Source organism: Eleutherodactylus coqui, chromosome 5 (genome assembly GCF_035609145.1).
Source record: "Eleutherodactylus coqui strain aEleCoq1 chromosome 5, aEleCoq1.hap1, whole genome shotgun sequence".
Taxonomy (NCBI): Eukaryota; Metazoa; Chordata; class Amphibia; order Anura; family Eleutherodactylidae; genus Eleutherodactylus; species Eleutherodactylus coqui.
The window spans coordinates 96,353,403-96,373,568 of record NC_089841.1 but is presented as its reverse complement, the minus strand read 5'-3'; the positions used below and the strand labels follow the sequence as shown (position 1 = coordinate 96,373,568).

The 20,166-nt window shown below is 44.8% G+C and overlaps 1 protein-coding gene across 1 annotated transcript in view; it reads left to right on the top strand.

Moving 5' to 3' along the window:
- TNPO1 (transportin 1) overlaps window positions 1-20,166 on the top strand; it is a 63,874-nt gene that overhangs the window by 10,772 nt on the left and 32,936 nt on the right. Inside the window, exon 3 of the mRNA XM_066602918.1 lies at window positions 19,768-19,917. Coding sequence (XP_066459015.1) covers window positions 19,768-19,917 — 150 coding nt within the window. The remainder of the gene's footprint in view (window positions 1-19,767; window positions 19,918-20,166) is intronic.

The following is a 20,166-nucleotide window of genomic DNA, read 5'->3' as shown; positions in this document are numbered from 1 at the left end:
CTTAACCATTTGTAGTGTAAGTGTCCACATAAGGCTGCCTGTCCACGGGCGTTGCGGTATCGGCGGGATACCGCCGCCCGGGAGCAGGAGCTGGCAGACGGATCTCCACTTTCAGACTATCTGATAGATGTGATGACTGCGGAGAATCGCAGTAAATTTGCAGCATGCTGCAAATTGCCATCCGCAAGCAGAGAATCGCAATGACTCTCCGCTCGTGGACAGGGGGAAGCTTTCACCGCGTTCCCCACAGCCGGATTATCGCTACAGGGAACACAATGAAAACCCGCCCGTGGACAGGAGGCCTTACATATACTTTGGCCCTGTATTCTGGGAATAGGTGGGTCCTAGAATTGAGACAACCACTGATCATAATGTGATCCTAGCAATATGTCATCACTTAAGATTTGAATGCCCCTTTGAAGCAAATTGGTTATGAGAATACGCTTCCAGAGACCTGTACAATTTGGCACTACATAGGGGCCAAAATTCAAAACGGGCAAACCTTTTGGGGCCGGAGATGGAATAACGACCTCCTGCTGTCTGCGTCGGGGCGCTGAAAGTCCCGGTCTTGTTCTTTGCGCTGCGGTCATGCAGGGCTGCCTGAGGTCCTGACTTGTGCTGCGGCGACTCTTATCTGAGAGCGTAGCACAAGTCAGGATAGCGGGAGAGGAGGCGAATGTAACCGTATGACGGCAGTGAAACGCATGCAGTGAAAGAACAAAAGTGATAAATTGGTGGTCGGATCCTTCATACAGACCATAAAATCATCGTTGGTCTACCACTGCATCTACCCATGTAAACACAGTATCTATAAATGGCGGCCTTTTTACTGTGAATGAAGGAGGGTGGGCCGCAGCGATCCCCCTCTGGCTTCCATCTTCAGTGCAAGAGTTAACACCATAGGATCTCTGCCAAAGAAAATTTTGCACATGTTCACCATTTCTGTTCCCTTTATCTAAAACGTAAAAAAAAAAAAATTGGTTTTGTTATGACATCACATGAAAGCCCCAACTTTACTGCAAAAAAGCTGAAAAAATTAGCTAAAACATTAAAGTCACCTTGTACAATGTGACAGTGAATTCTTGCTGTGGATATTTATCCTTCGAAGGCATTGATCCTGTAAGGGTTAATTTTAAAAAATGCAAATGAAGCCCAGGTAAAGGGAAGATGTATCTTCTGTCCTGTTTCCAGCTTTGTTATTAAACAGGCTTCCTGATTCCAGTAAAGCATGTTTTAGAATGCAGAGTTGTACAATCATCTATATATTTCCTCTGAGTTCCTTATGTTTTCAAGATCTCTGCTTGATTTTATTCCATAGAAGCAAAGTATTCTTTGCCTGACACTGGTTGTTCCAGTTAACTAAAATCACCCAGTCCTTTCCATGTCAGTGTTACCCAGTGGCTTCCCATTTAGTTCATAATGGTGACATGTATTTCGCTGCCCCTGTACATAACCTTATATTAGTATTAAACCTCGTTTACCACTTTCTGCCCCCAACTTATCCAGATCAATTTGCAACCATGTTCTGTCCTCTCGTGTTAATACAAAACTATGTAATTATCTGCAAATATTGATATTTGTACTGTGCAATCCTTCTACCAGGTCATTAATAAATATATTAAAAATGGGGCCCAGTACTGCCCCCTGTTGTAACCCCACTAGTAACAATGACCCAATCACAGTATGTACCATTAATAACCACGCTCTGCTTTCTATCACTGAGACAGTTACTTACCCACTTACACACATTCTCACCCAGACCAAGCATTGTCATTTTATATACCCACCTTTTATGCGGCACAGTATATCAAACGCTACGGAAAAATCAAGCTAAACAAGATCCAATGAGTCTTCCCGGTCCAGTATAGAACTTACCTCCTCGTAGAAGCTGATCAGGTTCGTGTGACAGGACTGATCTCTCATAAACCCATGCAGATACAGAGTTATACAGCTATTTTCGTTGAGGTCCTCCAGGATAGCATCTCTTAGAAACCCTTCAAACATTTTACTCACAATAGAAGTAAGTCTTACTGGTCTGTAATTTCCAGATTCACTTTTTGATCCCCTCTTGAATATTGGCACCACATTGGCTACACTCCAATCGAGCTTGACAGACCCCATCACAATAGAGTCCTTAAGGCTGGGTTCACACTGGGCGTATTCCCGCTGGAAATCCCGCGGTTTGGCCGCAGCAAAAACCGCGAGATTTCCGACGGGAGAACCGCCGCGGAAAAACCTGCGGCGTCTTTGAAGCGGCCCGTCCGCACGCTCTTCCGCTGCGGCCGGCGCTCCCATAGAGGAGAGCGTGGCCGCGGCGGAAAGAAAAGATACATAGACATGCTCCATATTCTGAAACCGTGGCGGCCGCAGCCGCGGTTCCAGCCTGACTTACCGTAGCGGATTGGCCGTCCCGTGTGGACGAGATTTCTGAGAAATCTCGTCCACATGGCTGGCTAATCCCGAGATTAGCGGCCGCGGCGAAATTCTGCGGCAAATCCGCCCTATGTAAACCCAGCCTTAATGTAAGAAACAAGGGTCTGTGTATCACATGACTTAATTCCCTTAGAACTCGGGGGTGTATAGTATCGGGACTCGGCGATTTGTCTATTTTAATCCTTTAACCCCTTAGTGACCAAGCCTGTTTGCGCCTTAATGACCAGGCCAAATTTTGCAAATCTGACATGTGTCACTTTAGCATGGAAAAAGACCAGAAAGGTTTTGCATATCCAAGCGATTCTGACATTGTTTTTTCGCCACATATTGTACTTCATTTAGGTGGGAAAAAAAGACCGATAGAATTTGTGTTTATTTAGTAAAAGCGCCAAAATTGGGAAAATCTTGAAAAAATCGTCATTTTTTTCACATTTCCAACTGCAATATCTCAAATATGTGCAAACATAATATAGAAATTTTTGCTAAGATATATATTTCCATCCGTTTACTTTATTTTGGGCGCACATTGGAAAAACTTTCGTTTTTTTAAACCATTTAGGAGACGTACAAATTTAACATTACTTTTTAGCATTTTGAGGAACACTTTGTTTTCCTACACCAATCCAAGATTGGAAAGGCTCATAGGAGTCAAAATGATAGATACCCCCACAAGTGACCCCATTTTAAAAACTACACCCTTTAACGTATTCACTGAGGGGTGTCATGAGTATTTTAACCCCACAGTTTTTTTTTTAGGAGTCAATGCAATTTAGAAGAGAAAAACAAAAATGTAATATTTTTGCAAATATGTCATTTTAAAGACAGGACTTTTTTCTATAGTACACATGAAAATTAGGATTTGCACCCCAGAATGGATACCCCTGTTTGTCCTGTGCTCAGAAACATACCCATTGTGGCCCTAGTATTACGTCTATATGCACAATGGGGCCCAAAATGAAAGGAGCAACCGGTGGCTTTCGGAACAGAAATTTTGCTTGAAGGACATTTAGTCCCCATTGCCCACTTGTAGAGCCATTGAGTGACCAAAACGATGGAGAACCCCCACAAGTGACCCTATTTTGAAAAGTAGACCCCCTAACGAATTTATCTAGGGGTATGATGACTTTTTTGACTTCACAGTTTTTGAATGAATCTAAGCCAAGCAGAAGGAAAAAATTATGATTTTCATTTTTTTGGCAATTGTGTCAATTTAAAAACTGGTTTTTTTTTTTGGAAAGTGTACATAGGAATGAAGACTTGTACCCCAAAATGGATACCCCTGTTTGTCCCGTGTTCAGAAACATACCCCTTGTGGCCCTAATCTACTTAAAGGAAACATAGCTAGGCCTATAATGGAAGGAGCACCCGTTGGATTTCAGGGTACAACGGAATAAATTCCAGTCCCCATTGCCCACTTGTAGAGCCATTGAGCGTCCAAAACGATAGAGAACCCCCACAAATGACCCCATTTTAAAAACTAGACCCCTTAACAAATTCATCTAGGGGTGTACTGCATATTTTGACCCCAAAGTATTTGAATGAATCTAAGCAAAGCAAAAGGAAAAAATTACGATTTTCATTTGTTTGGCAATTTTGTCAATTGAAAAACTGTTTGTTTTTTTTTGTACAGTCTACATAGGAATGAAGACGTTCACCCCAAAATGCATACCACCGTTTGTCCCGTGTTCAAAAACATACCCATTGTGGCCCTAATCTACTTACAGGACACATGGCTAGGCCCATAATGGAGGGAATGCCCGCTGGATTTCAGGGCAGAACTGAATAAATTCCAGGCCCCATTGCCCACTTATACGGAAAAAAATTTGACTTCCTAAAAATAATCCCCCCCACCCCCGCCATCCCCATTTTTTGGCATTCCCTAAATATTAGATAAAGGTAATAATATAAACTGCGTTTTATGTCCGAAGACGGGGGTAATTACGGAGGCTGGTTGGGTTGGGCATATGGGGCAAGAAAACCGGGTATCCCCCCCCCCCCCCCTCCTCTCATGTATTTTGGGGGTATTTCGTAACCTTAGCGGCGGGGATGGGGTGTAGAAAGTGGCGCTGTGAGGCTTTGTAATCTTGCTGCGGTGCAGCGGTCTCACAGAGAAGGCGCTCAACAAGCTGCTCCTGGAACTGCAGGAAGACTAACGTTCCCGGGGCTTCTTGTAAATTACGGATTACTGGTAGCGGTCTGAATAACGCCGGGCTCACGTAGACGTAGGCGGAATCCGCTTGCCGAGGCCCGCAGCGGATTCCAGCTGTGAGCCCGGCTGTGACCCTGCGTACAGTTGCGTAATGTACTGCGCATAACTGCCTACTCACACAGGCGGTTTTTTGTTTGCATTTCCCGCGCCATCGCTTAGAGATGACCCGGGTACCCGCAGCCCGTACACAATGTGTTTGTATATGGGCTGCGGGTATATCCGCGGTCATAGAGCACAAAGGGCTCTAGGTCGCAGATATTCGTGGTAAAATATAGCATGCTGTGTTCTGTTTCTGCGAGTGGATTACGTAATTCCGACCCGCTAATTGGGGGGAATTGTGTAATCCAATGCATGCGATTGATCCGTGGATCACTGCTGATTAAGCGCATGCAGAACCCGTAATTCCTCTGTGGTCATGTGTGACCGGCCTAATGTTAGATCGCTACTTTATCACGTGACTGGGGACCGCTCAACGAGGCCACCGGTCACTGCTCCAGGCACTCAGCGACCGTTGGTCGCTGGGAGCAAGGAGATTTAAAATTTCCTGGGCTTCCCGGCTCCTGCGAATGTGTCCGGCATTTTTCCGGCGGGCGCATGCGCAGCAGCCGGAAGGGTCCATGGAGGATAATCGCATCTGGATTCAAATGCGGAAGCCTCCGAGAAGATGTTTCATCTCCCCCAACCGATCGCATCGGTGAGGGGAAATGAAACTGCCACTTTTTAAAGAACTTTTATGTGATCGCCATTATGCATTGGATAACGGCGATCACGTGACCAGTAACCGCATACCGCGGCTCCCCGTGACATCTCCAGGCTCTTGGCTACCTTTGGTAGCCAGCAGCAGGGAGATTTTATATTTCTTGGGCAATATTTCACTTTTGCGCATGCGTCCGCCATCATGCTGACGGGCGCATGCGCAGAAGCTGGGGTAAGGTCCACGGATCAACATCCCATCAGGGAACAAATCCGGGACCTTGGGTACGTAATTTCATCCCCCCCCCCCCCCTTACAGATACGATCTGTAAGGGGAGATGAAACTTTAACTTTTTAAACTTTTTTTTACTTTTAACTTTTTTTTTTTTTTTTTTTACTTTTTAACTTTATATGATCACCATTATCCGATGGATAACGGTGATCATATGACTGGAAACCACATACAGCGGTCCCCAGTCATATCTCCCTGCACTCGGCTATCTGTGACAGCCGGGTGCAGGGAGATTTTGAATTTGCCGGGCTCGCCGGCTTCTGCGCATGCGCGCCGCATCGGCACATCGCAGAGGCCAGCGGGGGGTCCCGACACCGGCCGGAGGACATCGGCGGACCTGAGGTGAGTATTTTCACCTCCCCTCATGGATCCGATCCATGAGGGGAGGTGAAACTTTTCTTTTTTTACACTTTTTTTCACTTTTCCGCGATCGTCGTTATTCATTGGATAACGACGATCGCGGTACCGGGGACCGCTCACCACGGTCCCCGCTGACATCTCCTGCCTCCCGGCTACCTACAGGAGCCGGGAGCCTGGAGATTTTAAGTCTCCCGCGCGCCGGGCCTTCTGCGCATGCGGCTGATGTAATGCCGCCTGGCGCGGATGCGCAGAAGGACGGCGCCCGGAGCATCGGGACAGCGGGGAGTCGTGCGGAGGACCTCTGTGAGTAATTTCAGCTGCTCCGATGGATCCGATCCATCAGAGCAGCTGAATCTTTAACTTTTATGTACTTTTATTTACTTTTTTTGCGATCGGCGCTATCCATTGCATAGCGCGCGATCACAATGCCGGGCGGGGGTCCGAACAGCCCGGGATGACAGCTCCATGCTGTCAGCTACCTGTGGACACCAACAGCATGGAGCTGTCACGTCCACAGCCCGAGGGGCATTATTCTCTGCAGGACACATGTTTTTACGTCCTCAGAGAATAAAGCCCACTTCGGGAGGACGTAAAAAGGCTATGGCCCGGTCGTTAAGGGGTTAAAGGCGGCTCTGCACTACTTGGGTTAAATTCGTGACATTTAGTGGAGGGTTTACTTTATCACTCTGCATCTCATCTGACCTTTTGTTTTCCTGTTAATAAATACATTGGAGAAAAACTATATTTAATAGATTTTCTTTCTCCTCATCGCCCTACAACTTTTCATACATTTATGGGCCCATACTTTCAGTGTTTTTACTATTTATGTAATAGAACAGTAGTCTAGGGTTTTACTCTTTGGTAGTCTCTGTCTCCATCTTTTGCTGCTTTTATCTGCTTTTTACACAATTGTATGTTTTCCCTTTTGCTTCGGGAGGAATAGCTTAGAGCTGTTGGAGGTGTACGGCCACCTTTTAGTATTGCTAATGTTCCTCTAGCTATGTGTTATAACTTGTATATTGGTACAACTGTGACATTGGAACGTGTTGGTCATAGTTCACCTGGCAGCCGTATGTGTGATGGAGGCTCACATCTCTATACAATAAAATGGCACCAACTACTTCATGTAAAAGTATCAACTAACAACAAGTGAGCATCTAATGAAATCATCTGAGACTAGTTGATTCGGAGTTGGTTTCGTAACAACCATTGTCTTGTATGAATTTGTCAGACAGCAGTTTCCTAGCAACCAGACTGCCCTCAGGCTAAGTTCACATTAGCATCAGGATTTCAGGTTATGAGAGCAGAAAAACGGAATCCGCGGGCCATATAAAAAGATACAGCGCCAGAAGGACTTCATTGATTAGAATGGCGCTGTTTGGTTTTCATCATGTCCAGGATTTTGGAGTTGGAGGCTCCATAGGGATTATAGTCTTGGCTAAAGCTTATTCTATTACGTTAAATTATACTTCTAGCAGAGTTTGTTATACAAAACTTATAAAGTATAATGGATGTAAAGTTTGTCAATGGAAATATTTTAAGCTGATCCTCATAGCCGCACTTGCCTGCAGATACGCTTCCCGTTCACCCCCAATAAGGGTTTATATGTTAGAAGAATCATTAATTATATGTCGCTTCTTCTAGACGCCCACTTGTGCTACACGACTCTCCTGCTACAACATATACTGTACCTTTGGCTTCTGATGGAGTCGAGAGTAATTTGCGCAAACAGCCAGAAAATACATAATTTTCTTCCTCTGCTATTGCTATAGCAACAAAAGGGTAATGGCTTTTTTGGAGCCTTTTGATACATAAACTGAAATAGCTGGAAGTTATGTTTTTAGTCGTTCTTCTGCAGCTACATTCCTTAGTATTTATGCAGATTAACCGTCTAGCGCTTGAATATTTATGCATGTTACGTGCTGCTTCACATAATATTCAGCGGGGAGGCTGAGGAGGAGGCATAAGCTGTGTCATAGTTCCACATTCATTGTGTGTTTCTGAAGACGGTAACACAAGTACATTGGCGCTGGCAGTGATCAGTTGGCACGGGCTCTCAAAATCTGCTTAGAGCAGAGTAGACCCACACTGAATGGCTTGTGCAACTGTTACTTATATCCTAATTTTTCTTGTACGTTACTTTTGCAACCAGCACAAATGAAATGCACAATACCCTCGTGTCAGTGAGCCTCTATAGTGTATTTAAAAAGGTTTTTTTTATTAAACATTTCACTGGTCACACATGACTTGAACATTGCTTGTATAATACACTGCAGTACTTTGGTACTCATGCCTGTAATGTTAGCTAATATAGTGGTTAGTGTCCGTTCAGGACGACTTTCTCTCTATTTCAATTCTATTTGGGTCTCTTTGCTCCTAAAACGGAATATGTCTTAAAAAAAAAAACTGCATTCGGTTTGCTTCAGTTCCAGTAAAAAAAAGCTAAAACAAAACGGACCAAATAATGCAGCAGACTGAAACCAAAGAAAACAAACAGAAATCAAATAGAACGGAAGAAAACTGGAAGCTCGCTGTTTGTCCTTTTTTTTTTTTTTTTTTCTTCTTTTCCTTCGCGTGCGGAAACTAATTTCGATTTCCGTGAGTGTAGGAAAAATCGCAGCATGCTCTGTTTTGCTGCGGGCTCCGCAGACAGCCTCCTTTTAAGTCAACAGAAGCTGTCCGACCCGCAGCCCATCTGCAGTTGATATTGCCGATGGGCTGCGGGTACGTGCGTTGCGGGTACCTGCGTTATCATCTGGCGGTGGAGCAGAAAAAGCAGACCTTTAAAAAATGTTATCTGTACTGTGCATGACTGACTGCGAGCATCCAAGGTCATGCCCAATACAGCAAAAGCAGGTACGTGGGGTCGCCGGCCGGGCACGGGATCGGATTCAGCTGCTGGAACCCACATGCAGAATCCGGCTCTGCCGTGTGCAGGCAGCCTAAGTCATAGGCCGCTTGCACACGACTGGGTCGGACTCTGGATGCGGGATCCCGCATTTCTTTTTGTGAGCAGATGGCCTTCTGCACTGTGGGTGGTCCGGGCAGTGAACCGCCAGACATGTGCAGTGCAGATCTCCCCACGCCATTCTGCATTATCAATTGCGGAAGGGCCGCAGGTCGGAAGGCTTCCATTGACTTCAATGAAAACCATCCATGCAAAGCCCACATGAAAATGGAGCAAGCTGCAATTTTAATTTTTTTTTCTCCCCCACCTCCACCCCACCCCTCCGAGTGGAAAATTGCAGTCACTGTCCGCTCGTGTGGGCAGACATGCGGATGCTCCATGTATTTGAATGCCGCGGATCATCTGCGTGGGAGAGTGTAGCAGTTTTCGCATTTGAAACCTGGTCATGTGCAGCCGACCATACTCTTTAACTGATCCATTATTTTTTGTTTTGAGATATATCTAAATGTATGTATTTTACAACTGCACATGCAGAGTTGTGTAAAACGGATCCATTAAACAGCATACCTTCTATTTGTATCCGTCTCCCATAATGTATAATATGAAAAGTTTAAAAACCTTTTTAACTGGAAGACCCGTTCCTTCCAGTTTCTATTTTTTGGACAGAAGAAAAGTCCTGTAGGCCATTTTTTTTTTCCTTCTGGCAAAACTAAATCCAGATAGAGCTGAAACAAAATAAGATCTGTTCAAATCAGTGGGGATTTCACTGGATCAGTTTTGTCAGTTTTTCTTAGGACAGGAAAGGAAAACGCTGATGTGAACTCAGCCTAAAAACTGTTCTGGCAGGGCCTAATAGACTTGTGGGGGTGCGTGATGAGTTGATAGAGGGGATTCCCCCACCACCCTCACTCTAACTGCTTAGATGCCAAGGGTGCATTTGTCTGTGGTGTCTAAGGGGTTAAATAGCTGAGATCACGGATGCCTCTGTTCCCAACTGTTTTTCAGGTGGGTGCCCGCTGTCTAGTCTCTGGAACCTTCTGCATGTGGCGTGGGCTCAGCCAATCACCTGTTGAGAGGGGGTTAAATGTTTGTTTACTGTTATTGATTTCTTAATGAAAGCGATGATAAAGCATGATTTTACAACTGCATCATGACAGGTTGGTAGGCCATCATCACACTTGTGTTTTTTGGAAAAGTACTTGTAAACCAAAATGAAGGGGAACCTACGCAGGCTAATATTACAATGAGGGGGCTTGTAGTTTTTGTAAAAATAACTTCTAGGGGCTTGACTTTTTATCTTTTGCTGTAAAACTCGGCATGCAGTTACATCTCAGGCAGATCTGCAAATAATTAGAGTTGTGGTGTGATTAGAGAAACGACGTTGCCGCCTGAGGCCCTAAAAGTGGTTCCACCCTTGGACTATAAAAGGCTCTCGGAGGCTGCTTGTATGTAGTAGAACCTCCTTTCCTGCTTATGTAGAGTTTGTTGGCCACTAGACGCCTCTACAACGCAATCAAAGAAATTCGCCCAGTTAACAGAGTTTGAGAGGGGCGCATTATTGGAATGCAAGAAGCTCGATGGCCATATCGACTAATTGCCCGCCACCTGGGCCGTTCTGACCAGACCATTAGGTGTTGGGACCAGCGGATGCATGAGGGCACACACAGAACAGGACCAGGCTCAGGACTCCCTCAACGGACCACCAGTAGAGGATTGTCTGACAAGCATGAGCAGCGCCAACTCTTTTGTTGTTTGCCAACCAGAGACAGTTGGCACCAGTGTTACAGGCTCCTGTGTCTGCCAGAAGCATTTCCAGGTGCTTGGCTGAAAGACATTGGGTCACATGGCGCCCATTACGTGTACTGACTTTTGATACCCTCTATAGAAAACGACTGCTACAGATTGGAACCTGGATATCTCCAGCGACTAATCCAGGCTTAGTTTAGGCATAGATGATGGCTATGTTCGTATCTGGAGGCTTAGGTGTGAGTGCCTCAAGGATAATACCAGGCTACACACAAGGGAGTCACAGAAATGCCTCCACAACATTGTCACACTTCCATGGCTGCCCGGTTGCTAGATTTAATCGCTGATAGAACTTGTATGGGACCATCTGGGACACCAACTTAGACAGACCTCAAGTTTGCACAATCTAGAGGCGGTTACAGCAAACATGGACCGATATGTCGGTCCATGCCTGCCTGTATCACGTCTTGTATCCAAGCTAGAGGCTGTACAACAGGGTACTGGAGCCTCCGTGTGTTTGTGTATCACATCTTGTATCCAATCTAGAGGCGGTACAACAGGGTACTAGAGCCTATATGCTCGCCCGTATCACATCTTGTATCCAAGCTACAGGCAGTACAACAGGGTACTAGAGCCTCCATGCCTACCCGTATCACATCTTGTATCCAAGCCAGAGGCGGTACAACAGGGTACTAGAGCCTCCATGCCCGCCCGTATCACATCTTGTATCCAAGCTACAGGCAGTACAACAGGGTACTAGAGCCTCCATGCCCGCCCGTATCACATCTTGTATCCAAGCTAGAGGTGGTACAACAAGGTACTAGAGCCTCCATTTCTGCCTGTATCACATCTTGTATCCAAGCTAGAGGTGGTACAACAGGGTACTAGAGCTTCCATGCCCTCCTGTATCACATCTTGTATCCAAGCTACAGGCAGTACAACAGGGTACTAGAGCCTCCATGCCGGCCCGTATCACATCTTGTATCCAAGCTAGAGGTGGTACAACAAGGTACTAGAGCCTCCATGCCCCCTCGTATCACATCTTGTATCCAAGCTAGAGGTAGTACAACAGGGTACTAGAGCCTCCATGCCCGCCCGTAACACATCTTGTATCCAAGCTTCAGGCAGTACAACAGGGTACTAGAGCCTCCATGCCGGCCCGTATCACATCTTGTATCCAAGCTAGAGGTGGTACAACAAGGTACTAGAGCCTCCATTTCTGCCTGTATCACATCTTGTATCCAAGCTACAGGCAGTACAACAGGGTACTAGAGCCTCCATGCCCACCTGTATCACATCTTGTATCCAAGCTAGAGGTGGTACAACAGGGTACTAGAGCTTCCATGCCCTCCTGTATCACATCTTGTATCCAAGCTACAGGCAGTACAACAGGGTACTAGAGCCTCCATGCCGGCCCGTATCACATCTTGTATCCAAGCTAGAGGTGGTACAACAAGGTACTAGAGCCTCCATGCCCCCTCGTATCACATCTTGTATCCAAGCTAGAGGCAGTACAACAGGGTACTAGAGCCTCCATGCCCCCTCGTATCACATCTTGTATCCAAGCTAGAGGCAGTACAACAGGGTACTACAGCCTCCATGCCGACCCGTATCACATCTTGTATACAAGCTAGAGGCGGTAAAACAGGATACTTGAGCCTCCATGCCCGCTCGTATCACATCTTGTATACAAGCTAGAGGCGGTAAAACAGGATACTTGAGCCTCCATGCCCGCTCGTATCACATCTTGTATCCAAGCTAGAGGTGGTACAACAGGGTACTAGAGCCTCCATGCCCGCTCGTATCACATCTTGTATCCAAGCTAGAGGTAGTACAACAGGGTACTAGAGCCTCCATGCCCGCCCGTAACACATCTTGTATCCAAGCTTCAGGCAGTACAACAGGGTACTAGAGCCTCCATGCCGGCCCGTATCACATCTTGTATCCAAGCTAGAGGTGGTACAACAAGGTACTAGAGCCTCCATTTCTGCCTGTATCACATCTTGTATCCAAGCTAGAGGCAGTACAACAGGGTACTAGAGCCTCCATGCCCACCTGTATCACATCTTGTATCCAAGCTAGAGGTGGTACAACAGGGTACTAGAGCTTCCATGCCCTCCTGTATCACATCTTGTATCCAAGCTACAGGCAGTACAACAGGGTACTAGAGCCTCCATGCCGGCCCGTATCACATCTTGTATCCAAGCTAGAGGTGGTACAACAAGGTACTAGAGCCTCCATGCCCCCTCGTATCACATCTTGTATCCAAGCTAGAGGCAGTACAACAGGGTACTAGAGCCTCCATGCCCCCTCGTATCACATCTTGTATCCAAGCTAGAGGCAGTACAACAGGGTACTAGAGCCTCCATGCCGACCCGTATCACATCTTGTATACAAGCTAGAGGCGGTAAAACAGGATACTTGAGCCTCCATGCCCGCTCGTATCACATCTTGTATCCAAGCTAGAGGTGGTACAACAGGGTACTAGAGCCTCCATGCCCGCTCGTATCACATCTTGTATCCAAGCTAGAGGTGGTACAACAGGGTACTAGAGCCTCCCTTCAAGGGGTCAGTTTTCTGCAATAAATAATTCTTTAGCTCTAACTGCTTACTTATATCAGCCTTACAATCACAGTTTCACTAGATTCCAACAACTTCTACTAGGGGAGGGATATTTTGATGGGTGTCTCTTCAGTATTTCGGAGTAACTCCTAGTTTGGGTCGCCTACCTCTGCATGTGCTAATGTGTGGTTGTCTCTGTGCACAGGGCTGTACTATAGGTTGTGGAGGAATGGTATATTTGGGCCCAAGGAGATCAGGAAACCCCTTGTCAGTTTCAGAAACTGCAGTATTTTGTGTCTTGTTCGATCTCTTTTGTCGGGCTGCCTTGTCTTGTGTTGGTGTGTACTACAATGACGTGCCGCGCTCCGGCATAGCGCAGACATGCAGCGTGTGATCGTGTATAGCTGCTCTGAACGGCCCACCCCACTAGAGCCTCAGCGGGGCCTCTTTCAATAGAGCCTATTGTGCATGCAGATTTTCTCCACTGTTGAACCCTTTTTGGCACTGGAACATTTTCTGTTTTGGGTTTTCTGTTGCTTTCTATGACGTTCTTCAGCTTTTGTAGACTGAAGAATAAAAAGGTTTGACAATGAGCAGTCTTTGTTAATTCCCACTGGTTCTAAGCCTCTGCGTTTGTGGGCATGCCCTTCTGGAGGGTTAGTTAACGTAAAGATTCTCTTACTTTTAAAAGCATTTTTTTAAAGTGCTTATATTTTTACAATTAAAATCAACAAATGCTTGAAAACAAACTGTGTAAAATTAGTATAGTAGGCTACTGCTGCGTCTACATTCCAAGACCGGGAGGTATCGAGAAACTGATATCTCTGAGACAAGGTGCGTATTTCTTCTATGCGTGTAATACAGGGAGATAGAACCCAATTGATTTTGCAGTGGGGGTTCAGATGTGTTTGTTTTGCATGTCTTATTTTAATCTGTATTGGGAACCGAAATGGCTCATTGAAGACAATGGGATCCTGTAAATACGCATGATGCATGAGTGTTTACTGCGTATTTACAGATCAATTCAATGGGGCCTTCTTGTATTTTTCTTTGCATGCGTGAAGAACGGTAAATGCATGCAAAAAAAAAAATAAGCAGGGAGTTTCGGGCCATAAAAACTATTTCACGGACTGAAACAGAATACGCCCATATGAATGAGACCTGAGTAAAAGTGCTATTTTTCCAGTGCTATCCAGCAGGACCAAATTTTCTTGAACTTATGTGGGTATTTCCCATGGAGATGCAGAATTTTATTGCAATGGGTGATAAGCTGTGTTAAAAATCGCTGAAACGCAGTATAACTGAGCAGACAGCATTCAAAAATCACAGCGTTGGAAACGTCACGCTCGTCTGGGAAGCCAAAGGACGTGTTTTACAGCGTTCAGCGAGGTGTTTGAAATGCCATACTGAACACTAAAAATGGCTGAATGTGAGTGGCCTAAAGACTGCCTGTCAGGGCGCAGTATAATGCAATATTATGGTATTGCTTTAACTAGAGATCGCTTGATTGCTCTGAGTATAAAGTGCCCTATAGGGATTTTTAAAAAAAAGCTATATGTATAATAGAGAATTTGAATTTTTTTTCTAAGACTTTTATATAAATTTCTAAGGTAATTTAAAAAGAAACACAAAAAACCTTTTCCCATATTTATAATATAAAGGCAAAAAATTCCAAAAACACATCTGGTATCGTTGCGTTCATGAAAGTCAGATGTGTCAAAGGGTCACATTATTTATCCTGCATGGTGAACATTGGCAGAAAAAAAAAATTGCACAACTACAGTGTTGCCCTTTTTTTCGTCCCCCTGTCTACAAGAAAAAAACGACAAAGCGATAGTGTTTTTATTGCAGATCGCAGCATGCTCTAGATATGCTGCTTTTTCTGCAAGTGTCCGGGAATTGAGTCCCAAAGCAGATCACTTAAGTGAAGGTGCTACAGTTCTGTGCTCATTCACCACCGTTAGGGCTCGTGCCCAAGAATGGATTGGTAAAACGCAAAGGAGTCCGCCCGCACAGACGTGTGTGGTTTGACACTTGCGTATAAAAACGCTGCCCATTCACAATGTATTGCATATGAACAGCATTTCATACGCTGCCTATACCAATGTATAGGGCTCACGTTGTGTGGTATGCAGAGAAATAGAGCATGCTGCCACCTACTTCTCATGCATATTGATAGGCAGTGTCTACACGCACATGTACATGGATCAATGAAAGTCCATCAACTTAATCCGCTACATATCACGCGGCTGTGCAACGCATGTGTAATTCGCGGTGGAAAACCGGTCATGGCCGTGAGGCTTTGGTCACAGCAATCAGTTGGGGTATCGATGCTCGGATACTCGCCAGTACAGTCTTGTGCCACTTGAAGATAGAATCTGATGCATTGACCACATTTTTCTAAAGTGATGGTTCTCATGCAGTACGTTGGGCCGTCAGTATGCTCTTCTGCCTGTTCCTGGCAACCAGGTTTCTTCTTGCTTTGGTCATTTTGCGGGATCATGTACCAAAAATTACCTTTTACCTAGAATAGAGCCTCATGGTTAGGTGGAGTGCTGTATCCTAAAACATGTAGCAGAAGGGTCATACACGACTGACAGGGTTCCTGGTTGCCATCTTCTGGTTTCAACTTTCCTGGCTAACTATTTTTTCATGACCTAGGAACCAGATTGTGTCGTAATGTTTTGTGAACGCTGCCATATTGCAGGTAATGAATTCCTTCAGAGGTACATTTAGTGAAAGAATATAGGAATGAAAACCTAGTTTTTCCTTACATGCTGTAGTTAAGGGATTACTCCATATATTTTTGTTCATTATGTAACCAGTCCCCCAGTATGTGTCTGCTACAGTAGTATTACCTGAAGTTATCCTTTTCTTTCTGAAAGTTCCTGGAGTCCTTCTCTTCAGCTGGGTTACGTGATCTCATTCTGAGCACCTGGGAATTACTTGTCTGTCTGTTCTCTCAATCAGTCACCTAAATTTTTGTATGATGGAACCCTATCACACAGGCACTGCATGAGAGGGGGCCAGAAGTGTCTAGCACTGTTACTGGTTATGATTGCAGACTCCTGTCACACAGTTATAATAGAGAAGATCAGCACTCATTCTCCTGACTCTATACTTATGGTCTTTATGTTAGGAGAGAATAGAAGTTAATGTTAATCACACAACCTCCCAGGAGGTAGAGATGGTACTGGCTCTAGCAGAGCCCTGTGCTGTGTACTTCTATGCCATTGCTATGTGGCTGTCAGAATAGCGAAGCATGCTACGCTTTTCTCTACAATTTAAAAACCTAAAAGGCAGAGAAACCTGTGAACAAAGGAGAGAATGTCTGTCAGCGGACCGCATTACACTGCCTTGTAAAATAGGTAAATGTATATAAATAGGATGGAAAACCTTTTTAAATAGCTTTTCTAATATACAAGGTATCTGCTGGAGTATCTGAATATGTTGAGTTAATATGTATATGAAATGTATATGGTCTGGCAGTTGGCAGGATAACCTCGTGTGGGGGATTTCTACAACATTACAACAATATTGTATCTGCATGCTATTAATATTTCACATCACTAAAGCTAGTTCTGAAGAATACTGGATAATTGTTGTGTAGAGTCTGTGGATGGGCAACCACGGCAATGATTGGCACAGGGTGGAGGTATAGGTGTAACAGTTGAACAAGCTACTGCGTTTAGGAATAGGAAGACCAATTGCCCCGTTTCCTCCAAAATAAGCCCTACCTTGATTCCCCCCCCCCCCCAGGATTTTTGGGGAGACTTGAAATATAAGCCCTAGATGCTTTACATAAAAAAATGCATATCGGGCTCTATCCATGTCCCTCCCCGCTGCTCTCTGGAGCCCCAGCATGCTTCCTGCAGACATCGGCCACCCACAGAAGACTCTTCCTGGTTACGGGATTCATAAATGCCGCCTCCCTGAAGCGATAGCTCTGATTGGTTCTCAAGTGCTGCTTAGCCAATCACAGCCATCGCATTGTGGAGGTGGGATTTATGAATTGGCCAATCAATGCCAGGGATGTGGACCGAGCCTGCTAGGCGAGTATGAGACCTAGTGCCTCTTTTGGGGCAAAAATTTATATAAGACAGGGTCTTATGTTGGTGAAACACGGTAGTAGTAAATTACAGTAGCCAAGACAAATGGGAAACTGGACAATGCTTATATAGCACCACCTAATACAAGGCAGCATTCCTGCAAGTCAGTGTCTGGCCTTTTAACAGGTCTTGTAACAATGACTGGGAGTATAAGCTCAAGCCAGAGTCTTTTCTACAAGGAAAAGATAACTATATACAGACTGTTTTGGAACCTCATCAGTGTGCAGTAGGAGGCGCTGTAGAGGCATTGGTAGATCTTCCATTTGCATACATTTCCCAGAGGAGCATGCATGGCCTTATAAGCCTCTTCACAGCTACTAGTTCCTCTCTGTAAAGGGAACCCATACCCTTCCTGACCCAGGTCATGGGTCTCACCCAGCCAAGCCTACTGCACACTGATGAGGGGCAATCTCCCAGAAGCCTTCTGTCTAGAAGGAAAAGATAGCCATGTACAAAGAAGACATTTTGCTTTGACTTATATTCCCAGTCATGGTTACAAGGCTTGTTAAAAGGTCTGATATTCACTTCCAGGAATGTTGCCTTCTGATAGGTGGCGCTGTAGAGATTGTTTCTCACTAGTCAAGACAGGAATGGATCAGGTTGCAATGAGTACGTTCACACCTGTGTATTCTCTGTTGCAGAAAGTACACCCGGATTTGAATGGCTGCACGTAAAGTGTAATGTGCACTGCAGATCTGCCGCATACATTGACATACTGGGGATTTAAAATCCACACTGCATATAAATTTTGCTTCAGATGTACAGATTTTTTTTTCAGCAACATGTCAATGAGACCCCTTAAATATCATCCATATGGCTTGTGCTGTAAATTCTACTAGGATGATTTGCATCATGTATTGCTTGTGTGAACATGCCCTAAGAGTTCCTGGTGTATCCACAATGAAAGAGGTAGAATCTGGAGATATGACCCAAGACAGAAGCATGCCGCCTAGGAGTTATAGCATAGCCACACTGAAGTGGGAATGTCTGGATTGGTTAGGGTAGTAGATGGTGGAAACACACAAAGTTCAGTTTTTGAGAGGAGTTTCAGACAGAGAGAGGACATGGTGTTAGAGGCAGCGGATAGGTTTTAGTAGTGGAAGAGGGATGTGTTGGGAAGTAGTAAGATATCAAAATAGATAATCTAGTTTGTCCAGTAGGCATATATTCCTATTCCACACCACCTCTACTCGAGCCAACCCAAATAACCAATCGCCGTGAATGAGCCAACCCAAATAACCAATCAGGTTGCCAATGGTATGGAGGTGGTGTTGAATTTAGTAATACGCGTCCAGTAGGGCCTGTGTAGATGGAAAGTGGAGAGGACCAAACTCAAACCGCAAGGGAAGTCGTAGTAGTAGAGCTAATGATGGTCAATAAGCAAAGAGGTAGCAGGACAACCAGGAGAGCAGCATCTTGAAGGCCTGTAGAGTGGAGGATACTGATAAGTTGCTGATCTACATGCAAATACTACTGTCCCATTCTGACCTGAGTTTACACATATTACTGTTATCTATAAAGGGGTTTTCCAGGCACAAATAATATTGATGTAACCTCGGGACAGGTCAGTAGTTTATCAGCTGGAGTCTGTCGCTTGGAGTCCTTTTAAATAAACCCATATGTCCTATATTTATACCTTTTCTAGTTTCCCTCCCCTCTCTCCCTATCCTTTGTGTATTCAACTACTATATGTTCCATCTTCCTTATTTGCATATTACCCAGAAGAGCATGGATGGCCTCATAAGTCTGCTCATTCACCTACTTGGTGCTCTCCTAAGGAGAGATGTTACCGCTCCCGGCCCACTTGGTGCTCTCCCTAAGGAGAAATACCACCCTCCCGACCCACATCACAGGCCTCTCACTAGCCAAGCCAGGATCCTACAGCACACTGAGATGTAAAAACCCCAAAACAGCTGTCTGTATGGATTCTGGCTTGGTTTTCAATTCCCAAACATTGCTCTACAGACTCTTCTAAAGGGTCAAGCATTGATTTGAAGGGATGCTGTCATCTGATAGGTGGCACTGCAGAGGTACTGTTCCATCTCCTTAATTGCAACTACTATACAAACACATAGGGGAGTATTCAATTTTTAGTAATTTTAAGCTCTTAAACCCTCCCCCTTTATTTTATTTATTTTGTTTAATGTCCTTGAAGACCCCTTTTTAGTAAGTCATAGATTCTGTATATATCAGTGTCTCCCACCAACTCGGTATATTACAAATTTTCCTTGAGTGTATTCATTACCTACAACATACCCAGAATGTGCTAAGACTTGTCGTAAGCCTCTGTTAGCGGCAGTATTACTTCTCAATATGTTAATGCTATGCTTCATGAACTAATGTTGGTATCTTCTGACTCACTGATGTAGCTTTGAGGGTATGTATAACAAGCTAGATGCTTCTGATGCTAATTAAAACTATATGTGACTAAAACCCTAAATGTGTTCTCTTCCAGATGAACCTACGCGGTCTTTGAGCGGGCTGATCCTGAAAAATAATGTAAAAGCTCATTTTCACAATTTTCCAAATGGAGTGACGGACTTTATCAAGAGTGAATGTTTGAATAATATCGGGGACTCCTCACCCCTAATCCGGGCGACAGTGGGTATGTTACTTTATTTATTTTTTCTCTAATAATTCTCCTGTCCAGGATGTGACAATCTATGTAGCCTAAACGAAAAGAAAAATGGCTTCAGGAGCTGGCGGGGCTGCTCTTGGGGCCTGTTTGATTGTAAATTGGTATCTTTTAATATAAACTTTCATAGACCTTAGTAGTAAAACAACCAAAAAGTTGGGCACCACCAGTATTAAATGTATAAGTACCTGATTCTAGTATAAATGCTCTCATTTGGTG